Here is a 17,895-nt window from a genome sequence, read left to right on the forward strand (position 1 = left end):
TTTTCAGAAGATTAAAAAGTACTGTCCTTTTTTTAACAGAGAGGAAGGGTATTCTTAAATTGAGAACTGAGATAATCCCGCAACTCTGATAAAAAGTACATAAAATATGCACTTTAGTCAAGGTCATACAGGTAGAACTAGTGGAAGGAAGGCCCTCCTAGGAATAATACTGGATCACATCCTACTGAGACGAGCACTGGATCCTAGTACATACCATGATATATCGAGCCTCACTCACCACCACCACTGCAACCACACTATCAAGCTCATAACAATTGTAGCATATAACCATATTTCTCCTACTTCCTTCTCCCACGCTGCTGGGAGGCTGGCAGGGTATAGTTTTCACTTTTACAAAACTTAAGAGTTATGTGTGAAATAGGAATCTAGGTTTAAAACACTGCTAAGTTTCAAAACAAATCAACTTCAAGCCACAGGTTATAAAGTTGGCCTGTTTAATTAACCATGGTTTGCTTTAAAGCACACTCCTGAATCTAGTGTTCCATGCAAAGGCAGCCAGTGTATTTGACTGAAGGATGGTTCAGTTTTAAGGGTTAAAAGTGAAGGTTTAACATTCTTGTATTCAGACTGAATTTTACCAGGCTGGGTTTTTTAAGGGATGAGGATTAAAATCCCATTTTTAATCCGTCCTGCAGCTACGTTGTGGGAATATGGTAAAGACCTTAAAAGCAGACATCATAAATTTAAATGGCATAAAGTCATTCTAGTTAAACAAAACCTGCAAACCAAGATGCATCCTTATTCCCTTTGGAAGCTTCGTAAGTTACAGAAGATAAACTGCAGCCACACCTTCTGCTGTGGTGTATGTGCCAGCATTCTTGCAATAAATATCCGATGGGAGATCAATTCTAGCCAAGCATAAACAAAACCTGGAGCTTTTGTAGGTCTCAGGATGTGAAATGTGTTACTGAAATAAAAACATACAACACTGTGTCAGATTTGTTTAAAGCACTGCCAAGAATCTGGATTGAACTGAGACCATCCTTGAAGTCTAAATCAGGCAGAGGTGGTTAAATTTTTTAAGGACCAAGGGCCAGCATTCACTCTTGGCCAACCCTACAGGGCCAAATGCCAGCAGCAGTGGGTGTTTGTGAACCTCCAGCTGACTCATGCAGATCAGATGAAAAGGGCAGGTTATCAGCTCCTTCCTGCACATCAAATGTTCAAGCTGATGATCGGGGAGGATATGATTTGTTCTATGGCACTATACAAGGATATTTGAATCTCCCTGCCCACCCCCAGGGTTGCATCTGCCTTGAAGGCAGAATTCCCAGTGGCCTATGGGTAGTCGTAATGCCCTTCTGTAAAGCCCCTCTGTCTCCTGCCCAATAATTCCAAAGCCATCAAACTACAACTTATTCCTTCCATTGCATTTAATGCCAAAAATCTGTGGATTTTATAAAACTGTACAAGTAAGTTTGCCATTTATTTTAAAAGTGCATCAAATATTTCTCCAAGGAATGATGGTGGCCCCAAACCATTCAAATGTAGTAAAAGATGCATAATTAAGATCCAAGACAATAATGTATCATATAGGAATCACAGTTTTAATAAACAGATTCACTAAAGTAAAGGAGCGTTTTAGTTGCCATAAATTCCCATAGGTGTCCAGATGGCAGTCTGTACAACTATAATAGCACCACTCCTGAGTGGAACACAGGATCAATGTCCCAACTTGACCAGGGATTGAGTCTGGCTAAAGCTCTAGAATGTTCTAAATCCAGCTCCACAGCTACAGATCCCAATGTGGGACTCCAGAGAGATTAAGACAGAGCAGTATAAAAACCCTTCCCTCACACCAAGAGGCTGAGAAGCATTGGTTCCATACACTAGAGAACAGTCCGTGTAGGGAAAGAGTCCCACATATGCCCACAAGTTTTCTTAATGTGCAATTATTCCAGTAACCAAAATAGACTCCAAGTCTATCAACATATTTAAAATTACACAAAATTAGTGTTAACTAAAGTGAACTGGTGTAGACCCAATGCAAATCACAGAAGTCTAGAGTTTGAAAAGACCCAAAGTGTCCTCTAGTCAATTAAATGATACCTACCAGAAGGCTGTGAGTGTCTGAAAGTTTATGGTTTCCAGGACATGCTCAGGAGCATTTAATTCTAACAGCAACATGATGAAAATGCGGTGGTAGGGAAGCTGCTGGAATTCACTTTGACGAACATCATGATCCTGCAAAAGGACTCCCACAACTATCCCAAGAACCTAGAGGTAAAAAAGGCAATGTGCTCAAGTGCAACTTTTATGTATGCTTATAATTACTGCAATGCCAACTGGAATTCATGCACATACTCAGTATTTCTTGAGGACACTACAACAAACTGGTGATCTTGACTGCAACTTTACAATAATGTTTTCTGCCCTTTCACATGTAAGTGAACGGGAGATATGCACATCTCAAACCCTTATTCAGAATTTTATGTAATGCTTTTGCTAAGTGCTCCAAGTACATTCTGCATAGTACACTGACATTCTTTACAATGTAGCTAAGGATCCCTTTTACAGAGGAGGCAATCACCTGCCAAACATCATCCATAGATGGATCACGATTTTAAAACATGGAACTCCTAGACTGTGTTCGTAAAAAAACATGCTGCACCAGTTCCCATTCATTTAATAAGGAAACCTTTGCCAACCTGGCCCCATGGACTACAACTCCCACCAGCCTCAGTCATCACAATTCTAAAATATACTACCCATTCTCACAACCAGCTAAACTCAAGATGGGTACTGGGGACAGGGAAGGGTGCTCCCAACCTTGTTGAGCAAGTTGATCTTGGTGACTGTGTTGGTGGCCTCCCCAGAGTGCTTCACCAGCAGTGCAATGAGGCGCACAAAGGCATCCAGGTTGTGGTAACACTTGGCACGGATCATGGTGGGATTGGCAGCGGGGTTGTGCTGCTGCTCAGCTTGAGCACGATAGCTGATCTCAACACACATTTCAGTGCAAAGACGGAAGAATCGTGTGATCAAATCATCGGTTTTCAGGATTCCTTGCTGATGCATCTGTAATGGGGGAAAAGGTAGACTCAGACCTAAAGAACTTCTCTTTTTTCTAAAATCAAGCTAGTAATGTTCTATCTAGACATAATGGAAAGCAAGTGGGCTAGACTGTAACACTGCAGTTTGGCACAGAAAAGGCTGGTGATGCTTCTTAGGGTCAATTCCTACATTACCAACCATAGTAGCATAAGATCATTTCTATGTAATCAGGTCCCACACTGGTAACATCTACATCCAGGAACCAGGTGGAAAAGGAAACTATGCTGGCAAGGAAGTAAACACAACACCCATGTTGCCTCTGTATGTAGGCATTACTGATGCTGCATGCTATATGCAGAAAGGGACATTTCTTACTGTGAATTCCTGTTCTGCTTCTCCTGGAGGGCATTCCCAACCAGTGGGATAGCACCTCCACCTGGAGCAGCAGACAGGGCCATCATCTTGATCTTCCTAGACTGGACTGTCAGAGCAGAAATAAACTCTAAATGCCTTAAAAGAACCAACAACCTGTACGCAATAACCCAAGCACACATGCAGCAAAAGCATGAGGAGTAGCTTCCCATCTGTGCAGTGAGGCAGAAGCCTCAGAGCAAAGCTTGGCCCACAGGAAACAATGGCAGGTGGAATACCCTCTGGGTGACACTGAAAACAGGAATTAAGTGCAATAGACAATCTCCTTCTCTCAAGCTTTCTATAGCACATTCCAAAACACTGGAATATGAAGGAGCAATACCATTCCAGAGTAGACTGGAACTATGGAAGCTGTACTTTATGCAGAATACCACACATCAATCCTGCAGTGTTGAGAGGCCCAACTAGTCATGCTTCTCCTCCAGGGACACATTGCTAGACTAGGATGCAGAAGTGAATGGTCCCTTCCACATGAGGATAGGAGAAAAGTGCTCAGGAAAAGTAGTGAAGTGAAATTCTAGGCAGGGAAGCTACATGGTGCAGGAGGGTTAAGACTACCCCTCTTAGGAACGTAGGCCCATGAGAATGGATTGCTACTCCTGTCGGTTTCATAAGTAGTCTGTCGACAGATATTTTAGTCACTTGCAAGATCTGATATCACAATTTTTAAAGCAATGGTTATGAAATTCTCATTATGAAAGCATTCAAAGCATTCAAAACGCTTCTCATAAGCAATAATCTCTAAAATGCAGAGCAACTAAAGTGACAAATAGGAACAGAAAATTCTGCTACTGAACAACAGGGCTCCATTCATCAGTGATCCATTCACTCTGGCATTTTGCAGGGGTCAGCGTAACACTGAAGGCAGACCTGATTTTCAGTTTATTCCCTACACATCTTTATCGGTTTTACTTGTGCATTATTTAGGCAAATTATGTTGCATTTCAGAGATACTGCAACTTTTTTGGGTAGCTGTCTAGGGATCTCAGGGGAAAGGCATGTGAAATTTTGCTGTCCTCATAGTACTGAATAGTTTTCATAGCCACTGTTTTCAAAGTGCTCCATACACCAATAAGGCAAAATTTTAATGGCAAGTACCACTGTTTCTGCAGTCTTAATAAATACATTTCTATCTGGAAGAGGACCTGCAATTTATTCACATATGCAAGCAGGCAGTGGAGTGGCTACTTGAAATGCAACTAAAATAAGGCAGCAAAGAAGTTTTGGCACCTCTGAAGGACTGTGGTAGCGGAGTAAAAGAAACCTGGCAAACTGCTTGCCATATTCCATGCCTACATATGTAAAGAGATTCTAGCTTTTGCAAACACCTCTCTAACATCTGTAACATAGAATCACGGGGGGCGGGGGCGGGGACGAGTTAAGGAAACTGCATTAAGTAGTGTACAAGCAGTGGCCATACCTGGCTGGTGGCAGTCACCCTCCCCTTCAGGGTGGCTGACTAAAGGCCACAACCACAGGGCACAGGGATTCTCCTTGGAGCATATCCCACATGACCTCTACAGCTGCCTTCAGAAGAGCAGCTGCTTCCTTTGGGCACAAAATAAATGAGTGGAAGACCCTCGGGACTGTCAAGAGCTGCACGAAGTGCCCACTGGCGGTGGCTGCTCAGGTACATGCTCTGCCCTAGCTTCTTAGGTTTCTCTCCTCGGAGCAAGGACACATCCTCCACCCTGAGAAAGCCAAAGAGCTCTGTGGGGCACTGGGAATCTTTTCCTTGCTGACCACCGCCCCACAGCATGCAGTCCCCCTCAGCCAGGTCTTTCTTCATTTAAAGAACACAACCTCCTAGTGGATGCAGTGGAGAGCCCCCAGCATCATGATACTGGCTAGCACAAACAAACAACTATTTACTAACATGTTTCACTACACTGATATGACATGTTGCACGTACTGCCATCATGCAAAGTGGAATTTTTAAAAAGGGGAAATCGATATTACATAGTACTCTACTTGATCCAAGGGCATCATAACCTACTTATGTTGAATAAAAAGCACCTTTCTTTCCCCAAGCTCTACCTGTCCAACAAATGCAGAGAATGCTTTGGTGCTGTCACGCCCAGCTGCTGCAGAGTGGTAGAGATTCACCCACTCCCTCAGGAGATATTCTGCCTTCTCCCTCAGGCCAGGGGGATCATCATACTCAGAGGCCTGAGAGATCCCAGAATGCATCATGAAATTTGGCCCTCCATGAGCACGGTCAATCATGGCTTCATAGTTGGACCGTACCACTTCCATCAGCTGGGGCAACCTATGAGAGATCCAGAATGAACATGCTTGGGTTTAGATTACTTGTGCTATGTGCATAATTTTTAAAAAATACCCCACAAACAACAGCATTGTATTTCAAACATTTGCTTCACATACTTGTCTCACAGAGATAGCATACAAGATGTTATTATATTATTGCAACCAAAACTATGACATGGTTTAGGGGCAAGAGTTGGGAGCCCAGGGCATGCATATTTGTGGTACGACAAGGTGAAAGCACACAAAGCTTTTAAAAATCATATTGTCAGGAGAGCACTGTTTAATGTTTGGACTAGATATAAAGACCTATTGGAAAATAAAACTCCAAGGTGGTTGTCACCAATGGAGGCTAAGGCTCAGAGAAAACTTAATATGGAGGCCAAATGGCCAAAATACTGGGAAATTTTGGAACAAGAAGGGGACAGACTGAAATTGCAGAGTTTTGAGAAACTGAAAGATAAAGTGCGAGATTGGCTTCATTATTACCAGATAATCTTTTTTTTAAAAAAAAAAGAGTTGGGAGCCCAGTTGGCATCTTGGTTCAGCAAACCTTTGAACCAAAGTCGCCTAGATTTAAGTCCAACATGCCATCCACTAACCCACAATGGCTCCATGACATAAGCTTCAAAGAAACACAATAACAATCTGAATGAATTGTGCCCTATTACTGCCAGATAAATTTGGAGATAAAAAAAGTGAGGTGACCTAGTCTAGTGCCTGGCATTAGGGAATGGATCTGCTGTAGTTGGGCAAGAACAGAAAAGAATGGCCTCTGTCCTTCAGCCCAAGACATCTAGGAGAGTGGACTACAAGTGCTTCAGAAATGGTGGGTATATTGCTTTTCAAAACCTTTGATCTGTCACTTATTACTCACCCTCAGTGTAATCATCACTACCTTCCAGAATGAAGATTTGAAGGTGTCACACCAGGGCGTGCTTCCACAAAACCATGCCTAATACTGCAGGCCTAAAAAGGCATGTCAGTCCTGCCTGCAGCAAACTTAAGGTTTGAATTACATATTCTAAACTACCAGGTGGCAATTTCAGAAAGTAGGTGGGAGAATCCATGTCTGAATGTTCCTCAATACGTGCAACTCCCTAAACACTGGAAAACTGCAAACCAGAGAAAGGGATTCTAGTCTTTTCCCCAAGGTGGCAATTTTTTTATATGTTCACCAAGTTTCTGATGTGGAAGAGCATTCAAATCTCCCCTGACTATTGTTGCTAAAGTGGCAACAGTCTCAAAAGACATATGACATGGTACTTCCAATATGTAGTATGATTCTAAATTGGAAGTAAATGTGCGATGGCCCATAATAAATCAAAGTTGTGCCTGGATTAAATAGAAAACTAAACAATGGTTAAAGCAAGCTTGTATTTTGTAGATTACACTCTACATAGTTCGTTAAAAATGGAGATTCAGGACTGGGTGGGGGATGGCACTCTGAAGCACAGTAGATATTACACAGTGATCCCACAAGGTAAAAGGAGTGGACAGGAATGGCAGAGCCTCACTTCATCATCTTCATCATCATCATCATCACCACTGCCAAACTTGCACTAGCAGGAAACATTCCTTCACTGGCACTCAACACTCTTAACATTACCCTTCTGGTGCATTCCCTCTGGAGTGAGCATTAATTCTCATCAAAGTTTCAATGGTGTGAAACAGATCTGCTTCTGTTATGTGAGCAACACTTCTTTCATCCACCAAGAGGATTTTCACCAGCTGCATTGCAAATGCCACTGCCATGTAGTTCAAGCCATTCTCCATTGACTGTCAAGAAAAAGGAGGCAAGAATGTGAACAGTTTTCCTTCTAAAGCATAAGCAGAGATTTAATAACTAACTTGGCGGCAGTATCTCACCTGAGCCAGGTGGAGGTCATACTGCTGCATGTTAACTAGGTGGTTACGGATCAGTAGCTCCACTGCTTCTACATTGTATTTATATTCATCTCGGCATTCTATCAGGCACCTGGAAAAATTAGATGTTTTCTTGTGTTAACTTTGTTTTCTCCTCAGTCTCAAGTTTCAAAACACACAGAGAGGTAGCTTCCTCTCCAATTATTCCACACATTCATTTCAGAAACACCAGCTGACTGTAACTGCCCCATGTTAAGAAAGCCAACAGACTTTGTAGCTGAAGATGAAGGAGCAGATTAAAGTCCAGCTGCCCCATTCACAAAAGCTTATAACAATGTAAAACCACAAAGTCATAGAATAACTATTTTAGGAATCTAAAAATATTCATACTGCAAGTTTTAGATCCAAACCAGATGAAACTAGCAGTTGTGTGAATGGCCTTTTAAAAAAAAAAAAAAAAAAGCAAATAGGGTAGGGATCTGAATTGGGGCCCTAGTACGGCTCATGTCCCCTGCACCTGCCACAGTTTAATGAAACTTCCACTGCATGAATGGAAGTTGATCTCTGAATGAAGGTAGCAGGTGCAGGCTCTCCAATTCAAATAGAAACTGCAATGGGGGGGACGGGACACAAATGTTTTAAGCCCCGCCGCCACACCAGACTCTCAATCCAGACCAGGGGTCAGTTTTGTTTAAGTTGCATGAATGGTATTTAGTTTGCCTCTTTTATCACCCAACTTAATTCTCACACCAATATCCTATTTCAGGAGAAAGCCCCAAACCCTTGACTACTGAATCCATATGGCACTTATCATGCAACTCATTATGTAACTTAGTGGGAAACAGGGAAGGAACTTACTAGGTGAAATTCTTATGTTGGCCAAAATCAGAATATATTTAAATAATTGTATTTAAATACAGCTACTACAGCCTTCAAAGCTTTATTCTTTCATCACTGACCTTGTAATCTGCTTGTTGCACCATGGAGACCCATAAGCACGGCCATCCTGCAGTGCTTTTAAAACAAGCAAGTGACATTCCCGGTAGCGGAGGAGGAGGTCAGCATCTGCACCACTGGTGGCATCTAACAAACCTTCAACTGCCTGTAGGAAGAGGAGCAAACACTTAAAAGCAACATCTTACTGAGTCATTTGGAGAGGAATCAAACTGTTTTGCTCTCGGGAGACAATGCATTCGGTGGCTTTTGCATAGTATGAATGCAGCCCACCATCATCATCATCGCCGTCGCTCCTTGTACTTTTGCCTCCAACAATGCTCACCACCAGCACTCAAGCTTTGGAAGAGTAGCCCACAAGGGAATGCGGCAATTGGGTGGTAAAAGGGCTTCTAATGACAGACATTCCCAAGCAACTGTTTTTAAAGCCTCCTACACAACAGCCCAGAAAAAACAGCAAAAAACAGCAGGTGGCAGGAGGAACCGCTGTATCCACTATAGAAAGATCCTTCCTCACAACTTGGAAGGCAGCTTTTCTTAAACAGTATGCATTTTCCCAGAATAATCTGTATTCAATCCTGACTGTTCTGATCCTGTGCTCAGTTCAAGTAGTTTAATGTTGTAACTGTGTGCATGTTTCTAGAGTAGAAAGCCTTGGATAAAGTGAGCCTCTCTCCATGGCCCAGGAGTCACAGATATATAATGAAGCAAGTTCATACACAAACCTTCTGTAGCAGTCCAAGGGCTGCAATAGCATCACGAGAATTACGAGCCACAACAACAGCCTCCAAGAGGCTTCGTAAGGCTTGAGTCTGTGGATTCATAGACAGGGTGTGAGGAATGGACTGAAGGTGCTGCTCCAGTTCTGCCATACATTTATCATAGATCTGTGCTACATCATCTGTTGCCCAGGCTTGCTGATTTAAAAGAAATCAAGAATACTTTATTAGTTAAATGAATGCTAATGAATGAGAATTCTGACCATTTATCATGACAGATTTCTTAATAACTTTTTCATTCCATTACTGCTTTCACCAGCAATATTGGCTGGTACTTTTTACACTTAACATTTAGCTAAAACAGCAAATCATCTGCAGATTTTATTGTGAACAGTTTATAATGAAACAAAGTATTAAGTGTTTGATAAATTGTCATGGATTAAAAGGGGGGGGGGATCAGTGAACTGGTTTACGTAATTAGCTCCCACAGAGTTCATAATCTAAATTTATTTATGTGGCATTTCATTCTGACTTTCAAATAATACTATTAGACTGTATAGCTTTGAAGAGAAGCACAAATAATAAGCAACCTCACTATTTTCTGGAAGCCTCCCAATAACTTGTAAAATAAATGGTCACAGTGTAATTTACTTTAACCTCAGAATCACTTCAACCATCTCAACTGGATTTCTACCTTCATAGGCTGAGCTAGGATTCCTGTGGGTTGGGTTGAGTCATTGGTTGGTAAGAAACCAGGAACATTGCGTGCAAATTCTTCATAAACAGCTAGCTGCTTTGGGTCCACTCCACCAACCTTAAAAGAAAGTAGGAAAATTTGGATAAGTAGTAGACTCCAACAAGGCCTCCCCACTGATATTGTGGCATTGATCATAATTTTAATTCTCTTAATTTCGCACCTTCAACCTGATCTGTTCTGGCATCCGTTCAGCCTGATAAGTCAATACTACAGGATCACAGTACCTACGACCCTCTTGCCTGGCATGTTTTCTGAGCTCAAATTCCTGGAAAAAAAGAAGAAAAGATGAATGACTTGGTAATCACATGATTTAACTTTTAACTGAAACTCTGCAACATACTTACAGTGGCCAGCCTCTTGTCCATTTCAGGGCCTGCTTTTTCTACAGCTGTCTTCTGAATGAAACAGCATGCCAACTCACAGTTATCTTGGGCTAACTGTGCTGCTGCCTGCTCCATCATCTCCCTCTGCTGTGGTGAGGCTGCCTATTTTAAAAAGCAAGCCATTAAAAAAGGACTATGCCCACAATGGGCAAATACTCATAATGTCAGTTACAGATGTTCATAAATATGGCATAGCTTTGCATGGAGTTAGCATAAAGTAAACTATCAAGCAAATTACATGCTTCATTCAAAATCTACATATAAACAAAAGGGGAAAAGTCTGCCAAATAATTAGCATGTGCCCCACATTACATACTTCTAGTGCAATTCTATGTATGTGCTTTTTTCTGAAGTAAGTTCCAGGCATAGGACTGAACTCACTTATCATAGGTGCCCTCTAAATGCAGTAATGGGATATTTTCCCTCATTAGTATACACAAATGCAAAAACCAATGTACTGGAACTAATGGCTTTACTAAACCACAGCAAAAGATCTTTAGTAAAAGATCCTTCAGTAACAGGCTGCCCTTATTCTCGTTTCATCTACAAATCAGGGAAAATTATCTTGATTAATGCTGTCTGACAAATCAACAGAATTCTTATCTGCTAATGGCAAGACTCTCGTAAAGCCATTACTCATACCATTCCTTAGTGCTGCAAGGTTTTATTCAGCCTCAATATCAAAACAGGCATTCTCATGCCTGTTATAATGCCAAGAAAAGTGAACACAAGAAGATTCACTCCATGAAGAACAAGCGCAGTTACAGCTGCAAGGCTGTGTGTGTTTGTTGCAAACTTCACTTGCTTCCATAGCCTTTATTTGCAAGTTGTTGCTGCATCAACCATGGGCCACATAGCAAGTGTTCAGGAAGTCAAGCAGAATTGTTTCACAGATGAACTAAAGCAAATGCTAAAGTCTACTTATTGGCCACAAGTCTAAACTACAGTTTAACAAAATGTGAATGAGCCTGCTACCCATGCCCTTGTCCCATCACTCCTCCCCTCCTCTTGCATGGCTGAAAAGAAGCGCAAAAGTTTTCACTTCCTTTTTTAGTTGATCACAGGTTCCTGTTTCATCTGAACCTGGAATTGTGGTTTAACACTAATGATGGTTAGTTTAATAACAAGCCAGCTGCAAAAATATCCACTGACAATATCCCTATCCACTGTTATTTTATAGAACAATGGATTCTCCCCCCCCCCCATGGAATAAATACAGCAGAAGTTCTCCACAGTACGTCACTGAAAAAGCAAAGGTAAAGAACAACGAAGATGACAACTTGAGACTGGATTTAAAAATGGGTTATTAATTTCAATCAGTAGAAAATGGTAACGGATGAGACGTGGTCTTCAGCAATCTTCAACGCACAATTCATAGCTCAGGATGCAAACAAGAGCTGCTGAGGGGAGGCAATAATTATCAGGACTGCAAAAGGCAGAAGGTGCGCGCGCGAATCCTTTCCTTGCAAACAAGAGCTGCTGAGGGGAGGCAATAATTATCAGGACTGCAAAAGGCAGAAGGTGCGCGCGCGAATCCTTTCCTTCCTAGCTGACAAAAAAAATATCTTTTAATCCTATTTGCATTTTTAAAAACATGTAGGTTAAATGCAGACACATCTCACTTCAAATCTAGTTCGGTCCGCATTCTCATCACCTTTCTATACTATTGATTCTGAGCAGGGCATTAAGATACATCATGAAACTAACTCCTACCTGCAGAGAAACAGAGAACTGCCAAATCTTGCTAGAATGCAATGCCACAAAACATGGGTTTAACTTATTCTGCTTCAAAAAAAAGTCTCTTATAAACTGCAAACATACCCGCAATGCAGTGGCAAAGCTGTTCTTCAGGTTGGTAGCTATGCTCATCAACAAAGGCTCCCTACAGGTGATCATAGCCATACCAGCAGTCAAATTCCTCATCATGTGATGTGCCGCTACACGCATGCGTGACTCTTCTGAATCTAGTGCAAAATCCTTTCTCACTATCTGCTCACACGTAGTCATGGCAATTTTAATGGACCGATCCACCACAGGATGTACAAGTTCTTGGACTGCACGCTCTATGGCTTGGCGCACACACTGCTTCAACTGTGGATGGGCCTGGAACAATGGAATCTGAGAAGGCAAAACAACCAAAAGTCAATGTCAACTTTTTATATACCATTGAAAGAAAGCATAAAATTATCCCTTCCAACCTAAAGGTGGAAGTCTTATCAAAGTGACCAGGTCTAAAAGCTTACCGTTGGATTGAGCGTAATGTGTGGAGCTAGCCCTCCCAGGGAGTAAACATTGATGTCATGGTAACTGTACTGTGGTTGTGGGGGAACAGTAGCTGTGCAAGTGGTGCTGGTAGCTGGTGTTGTAGAAGCAGCTGAGAAAATACAAGAGCAAAAAGGAGAAAAGTTTTCAGAGTATGTCCTAACATAGATTCAATACTACAAACTTGTTTTATAGGAAACAAAAGAATTTTGGCAACCAATATGACAGTGTTTGCTCAGGTCTAAAGTCATGCTGATAAGTCCGACAACGCTATTATCTTTGATATCAGAGATGTCACTTGAAAAGCAATCTGGAATTAGGTGAACTGCTCAGGTAGAATGAGTACTAGAATTTACTGTAGTATTCCTATTACCAGGACGTGGGAGGGTATCTCGTGAAAGGTTACACTACCCAGGCCTAAACTGAATTCCCTGTCTCCAGGTTTGCTAAAACAGTTGTAGTGTTAATAATATTAAGAGTAAGAGAGAACAGATAATAGAAAGAAGATTCCTTACTAATTGCCCTGTGAGGTGCAGGCTATATTTGTATGATACAAGGATGACTGTATGAATCATCCTTGACACTTACTAGTGGTCGTAATTGGTGGAAGCTCTTCTGGTTGTTTTACATCTTTCTTTGGAGCAGACAGCTGTTCATCCAAACTTTTCAATCGATCTTTGTCTTTTAGGAGGTTCCCAGGTTTCAGGTCACTGATGTCAAGGGCAAGGTTCTTGCAGAGCACTTCGATTTCAAACTTCAGATTCAGCTGTACAATATTTAATGATTTCAGGTTTAATAATGTACTTATTAGTTATGTATACCTGCTATATAAATCTTAAGGCAAGTTCTGAAGAGCTACATGCTTCAAGGCAAATATTTTGAATGAGGTGAAAACCATTGGAACATGTGTAATTTTCTGGAGAAAGTCTATTCTCATTAAATTGGCTACAGCTCACTAACTAAGCTCAAATCTTTAAACAGATGCATTGTAACAAGTTGTTCAAAAACAAATCAATGCTGAGGAGCTCAAAGCACCTAACTGAAACTTACTTTTAAGTCATGTTCCTGGTGCAGCTCTGCTAGTACATTCATAATAGCCATGGTCCAAGGATTCGGAGGCCGGAAAACCTACAAAAACAGTGGAATGATACAAGTTAACAGTCCTGTTTCAAAAAGAGGGCTAGAACATCATTTAAATGGTGTTAAAGCATGCCTAATCTTTTAGCAAAACAATGGAAACATGAGGCTGTAAACCAAGCCAAGGAGGAGAACCCAGTGGCCTCCAGATGCCGATGGCTGCCAACTATCACCAACACTAACCACAGGGTCCCACCTCTGCTTTGAACTAACACACATGACACAAAATATATGCAAGATTCTGCAAGTGTCATCACCTCTGTCCACCTACTTCCCTGCCCACGCTTGCCAGTCACGGAGTAACAAAAACCAAAACCCCTGTCCCCAGTATTAAACTAAGATTCATCTGAAAGTCCATTTGTATTCTCTCTGTTCAATGGGAGGAGCACTGTCCTGTGCTTTGGCTTAGGCTGCCAAGGGTCTTGGACCAATCCCATCTACTTGTTTGTCACAGGACACTGTACATCATACTCACCACACTTCTCACACTGGATTCCAAAACTTTGGCAACAAATGGCACGACATACAGAAGTTCTTGCTGTCCCTTAACATAAGCCTCCAGCAGTAAGGATTTCACATCCAAGTCCTAAAATAAAAGGAGTATAAATTAAACCCAGCAATGGGCAGTCTAACACCCACAAATCAGATTCCTTTCTTTTGTAAATTTTCTACATAGCTTTCCACCCTAATTATAAAAAGGCACCAAAAACTGAGCTGATTTAAGCATGCACTAAAGTTTCTAGCCTTAAAGCCAGTTTATGTTTTTCTCCTCCACCCAGTCTCACCGTGTGCAAGATGGGTTTGTTTTTAGCCAGTGTGATCATCCCCAGCCAGTGACCCAGGTTCTTCAGCAAGGATCTGTCTGAAAAGTTGGCAGCAGCTTTATCTGATGTGAGTAGCACCTGAAAGATTTTTTTTCCAGAGAGATGAAATCTTAGTTAACAGGAAACCATGGTAACTCCATGAAAGTTCATTTACCATCTTCTTGTAGAATTAGACTAATGTTATTTCAAACAACAAACAACAAATTTTAATTGGTCAACCAAATACAGCCTATAGCTATAAAGCAGGAAAAGAAAAGGAAAGAAGTAAATAAACAATCTCAGAAATATATTAAAACATATGTGATAAAATGCTTATAATATAGCATGTATATGTTATTATTAAACTAGTTTATAGACTGCTTCAAGGCATAAAGTCATCGAAGCAGTACACAAGGTAAAAACAGAATAAAACACAACATGAGCTCTAAAAGCAGAAAAATCAATTTAACAAACTGAAAACAGCAAAATGGTGTGGAGTACTTTCCTCTCTGTGATCTTGCTCAGGAGATCACTTCTCCTAGAAAGGCAAACTACTTATTTGGGAGTTAATTGTTTGGGTCCCTGAAGAACAACAGGAAACAATGCTCTGGGGCCCATCTGTAGCACAGAAACAGCAATCAAGGTAGTCCAGCAACACATTACTTTGATGATCAAGTTCAATTAGTTTTCAAAACAGCAGCATCTAGCTCTGTTCATTGTTTTATTGCAGCAGCAGCAGCATAATCTTATGAAGGTGGTGGTATACATGGGAGAAAGTTTTTTTTTTTTTTTTTTTTTTTTTTGCTTTTGCAGTGCCTCTGTGCCCTGAAAGCAAATATTTTTCAGTTAACATTCATGTCACAAAAAAGAGCAACTGGGAACACTCACCTTGATATTTCTGTAGGTTTCGTTGAGAACCATTTTGTTGAATTCTGGATTCTTAAGTGTGTCAAGGAAATTTGAATAAAGGCTGTGGAAGTTTGGCTCAATACTAACTCTCTTCATCACAAGGTACTGTGAAACCCAAGGCATGAACTCCTCTTTCACCGTTTCTTTCAGTTCCTCAACCTGGCTCCATAAACACGTTAAAGGAAAATGGATCAATGAAACATAATGTTTGTGATACTCACAGGCATTTGTTCCAGTGAAAACATTCAGTTACCAAGACTTGGAACCTAACTAGCACCACATCACTAACTGATTTGCTTACTTCAATTAACCATTTATTTCCTACTGTAAAGCCATTTATTTCTTCCTCTCCTGCTAACTCATCATGAACAATGCTATGTGGACTCTGAGCGAGAAATATTATAAGCCAAGAAAATCAGAATTCAGAGATCTCTAGAAATCATGCAAATAAAATAGATTTGCATAATACTGCTTCTCTTGATTAATAATAATGATTTTATTATTTATATCCCACCCATCTGGCTGGGTTTCCCCAGCTACTCTGGGCAGCTTACAGCATATATTAAAACATTGTAAGGAGTGCCAAAGCGTTATGTTGCTAGGCTTCTTCCACGGTTTGGAAGCCATAAATGAAAAGAAACTTACGGTACATCAAGTAAAAAATGATTAAGGCAAGCCAAGTCTGGCACCCAACATCACTTTTTATGTTCAATTAGGAATATGGAGAGCCAATTATGCAATAAAGAGACCTGATAGAATAAACGTGTATGCAATGCCTTTTTTCTGTTAAGTAGTATCAGCTGCAGATGATAAAATGTCCCTGCAGAAATCTGGCAGCAGATAAGGTTTAAAGTTTCTGAACTTTTGGTAGACAAATCTGATCACATCTTCCCGATATATGAACAGCTAAAGGACTACCAAAGGCACAAAAGACTACCCCAAAATTATTTTAGACTTTACTTATTATATGTTAATTCATTATATTTATTTTATGTTTACAATTCTAAAATTTTGGAAGGCTGCTAAATAAAAGAACCTTTGGCATGCATACATAGGCATAGTTCTAGTTAGTTCTCTACATGTATAAGAATCACTCAAGGAACATAAATTATCAGGACTAAAATGTTGTGCAACACTTGCCTTCTGAGTCATGTTGGATTGCGACAGGTTGTTGAAGATAAAAGCAATCTTCTCCTGCACGTTTTCAGGGGGTTCAACAATTCTCTCTGTTTGATCTGTGGCTACTAACAGGGTGTCAATGTTGGTTGTATTAATAGAAGGCTGCAGAACAAGAAAAATGATTTGAGGAAGTGAGTTGATTCAGTTAATGATACAACAGACCATCAGGGACTTATGCTATAGCATAAACAATATTTCACAATTCAGTTACAAAAGGGAGACAACAGTTATACATGCAAAAAGGAGTGTACATTTAGTTTATGTGTTAGTGAATGATAGGAGTTAACTTAAGCTTGGGGATCTATAAGACACGAGGAGTAAGATTTTTGCTCACATGGGCAACTGAATAGTGAAAGGAAAAAATGACTTCATTAAACAAAGTGGAAATTCATGGTACAAGAAACAACAGCCAGAAACGGAAACCCAGCAGGATTCCTTAGTTGAAACTGGCCCACTAAAAACAGCTTGGAAGAACTAAGAGTGAGAATAGAAAGCAGGAGAAGCAGCTAACGCCAACACAGGGAAGGAAACAACTGCTTGATATTTAATAGCAAAACGGCAGAAAAAACAAAAATGGCCAGGTAATTATCCAGACTTGGCATACAAGAAAAACAAATCCTTTTTATTAGAGTGTAACTGTGGTTAAAATATCAGAGGTTTTGCATGTGATGTGTGTATGCTATGAACATTAGATAGGGTTTATCTTCCTTGTTTTACTCCTAAGAACTGATGCATGCGTAATCTCATTCTACTTCCTCCCGTAAAATGGCTCATGTACTTACTGGCACATCCTTCTTGAAGCTGACTCGACCCACTGGAGTGATTGTAGTCTTTGCCACAGTAGTAGTGGTAGTAGAGGTGGTGACTATAGTGCTAACTTGACCAGCAAGAGGAGTTTTTGCCGGAACCTGAGCCTGGGCCTGGGCCTGGGCAAGTGCAATACTTCCAGGGGTGGTGATTGACCCCTGCATCTTCACAGGAGGATCTCTAGACTGCTGTCCATATTCAATGTACTATAAGAGACAAGAAGTATATAGCTCTTAAAAATCACATTCAACCACAGGTATGTAACAAATCTTACAACTGCCTTCTAGAACTACTCCCCAAACTCTTGGCCTTGAAGTTTGTGGCACAAATGAAACTCCATAAATGGCCTGAAATCAGCAACAAAAGACATTTTACATATTTTAGAAGTTTCCTTTTTGTCTTGGATC

At 40.8% G+C, this 17,895-nt stretch overlaps 1 protein-coding gene across 12 annotated transcripts in view; it reads right to left on the reverse strand.

Moving 5' to 3' along the window:
* The window catches only part of CNOT1 (CCR4-NOT transcription complex subunit 1), a 57,653-nt gene that overhangs the window by 6,106 nt on the left and 33,652 nt on the right, over positions 1 to 17,895 (reverse strand). For 8 of the 12 annotated variants that reach the window (XM_053399365.1, XM_053399369.1, XM_053399367.1 and 5 more), the window contains 20 exons: positions 17,464 to 17,694; positions 16,643 to 16,783; positions 15,482 to 15,661; positions 14,576 to 14,692; positions 14,266 to 14,376; positions 13,704 to 13,781; positions 13,242 to 13,419; positions 12,635 to 12,765; positions 12,213 to 12,509; positions 10,353 to 10,493; positions 10,169 to 10,273; positions 9,946 to 10,065; positions 9,258 to 9,449; positions 8,538 to 8,680; positions 7,582 to 7,690; positions 7,322 to 7,491; positions 5,464 to 5,716; positions 2,791 to 3,039; positions 2,075 to 2,238; positions 811 to 928 (listed from right to left, as the gene is read on the reverse strand). In XM_053399365.1, the coding sequence (XP_053255340.1) occupies positions 811 to 928; positions 2,075 to 2,238; positions 2,791 to 3,039; positions 5,464 to 5,716; positions 7,322 to 7,491; positions 7,582 to 7,690; positions 8,538 to 8,680; positions 9,258 to 9,449; positions 9,946 to 10,065; positions 10,169 to 10,273; positions 10,353 to 10,493; positions 12,213 to 12,509; positions 12,635 to 12,765; positions 13,242 to 13,419; positions 13,704 to 13,781; positions 14,266 to 14,376; positions 14,576 to 14,692; positions 15,482 to 15,661; positions 16,643 to 16,783; positions 17,464 to 17,694 (3,228 nt within the window). The remainder of the gene's footprint in view (positions 1 to 810; positions 929 to 2,074; positions 2,239 to 2,790; positions 3,040 to 5,463; positions 5,717 to 7,321; positions 7,492 to 7,581; positions 7,691 to 8,537; positions 8,681 to 9,257; positions 9,450 to 9,945; positions 10,066 to 10,168; positions 10,274 to 10,352; positions 10,494 to 12,212; positions 12,510 to 12,634; positions 12,766 to 13,241; positions 13,420 to 13,703; positions 13,782 to 14,265; positions 14,377 to 14,575; positions 14,693 to 15,481; positions 15,662 to 16,642; positions 16,784 to 17,463; positions 17,695 to 17,895) is intronic. The other 4 variants (XM_053399375.1, XM_053399371.1, XM_053399372.1 and 1 more) reach the window with 1 other exon arrangement.

The sequence above is a fragment of the Podarcis raffonei genome, chromosome 8 (genome assembly GCF_027172205.1).
Source record: "Podarcis raffonei isolate rPodRaf1 chromosome 8, rPodRaf1.pri, whole genome shotgun sequence".
NCBI lineage: Eukaryota > Metazoa > Chordata > Lepidosauria > Squamata > Lacertidae > Podarcis > Podarcis raffonei.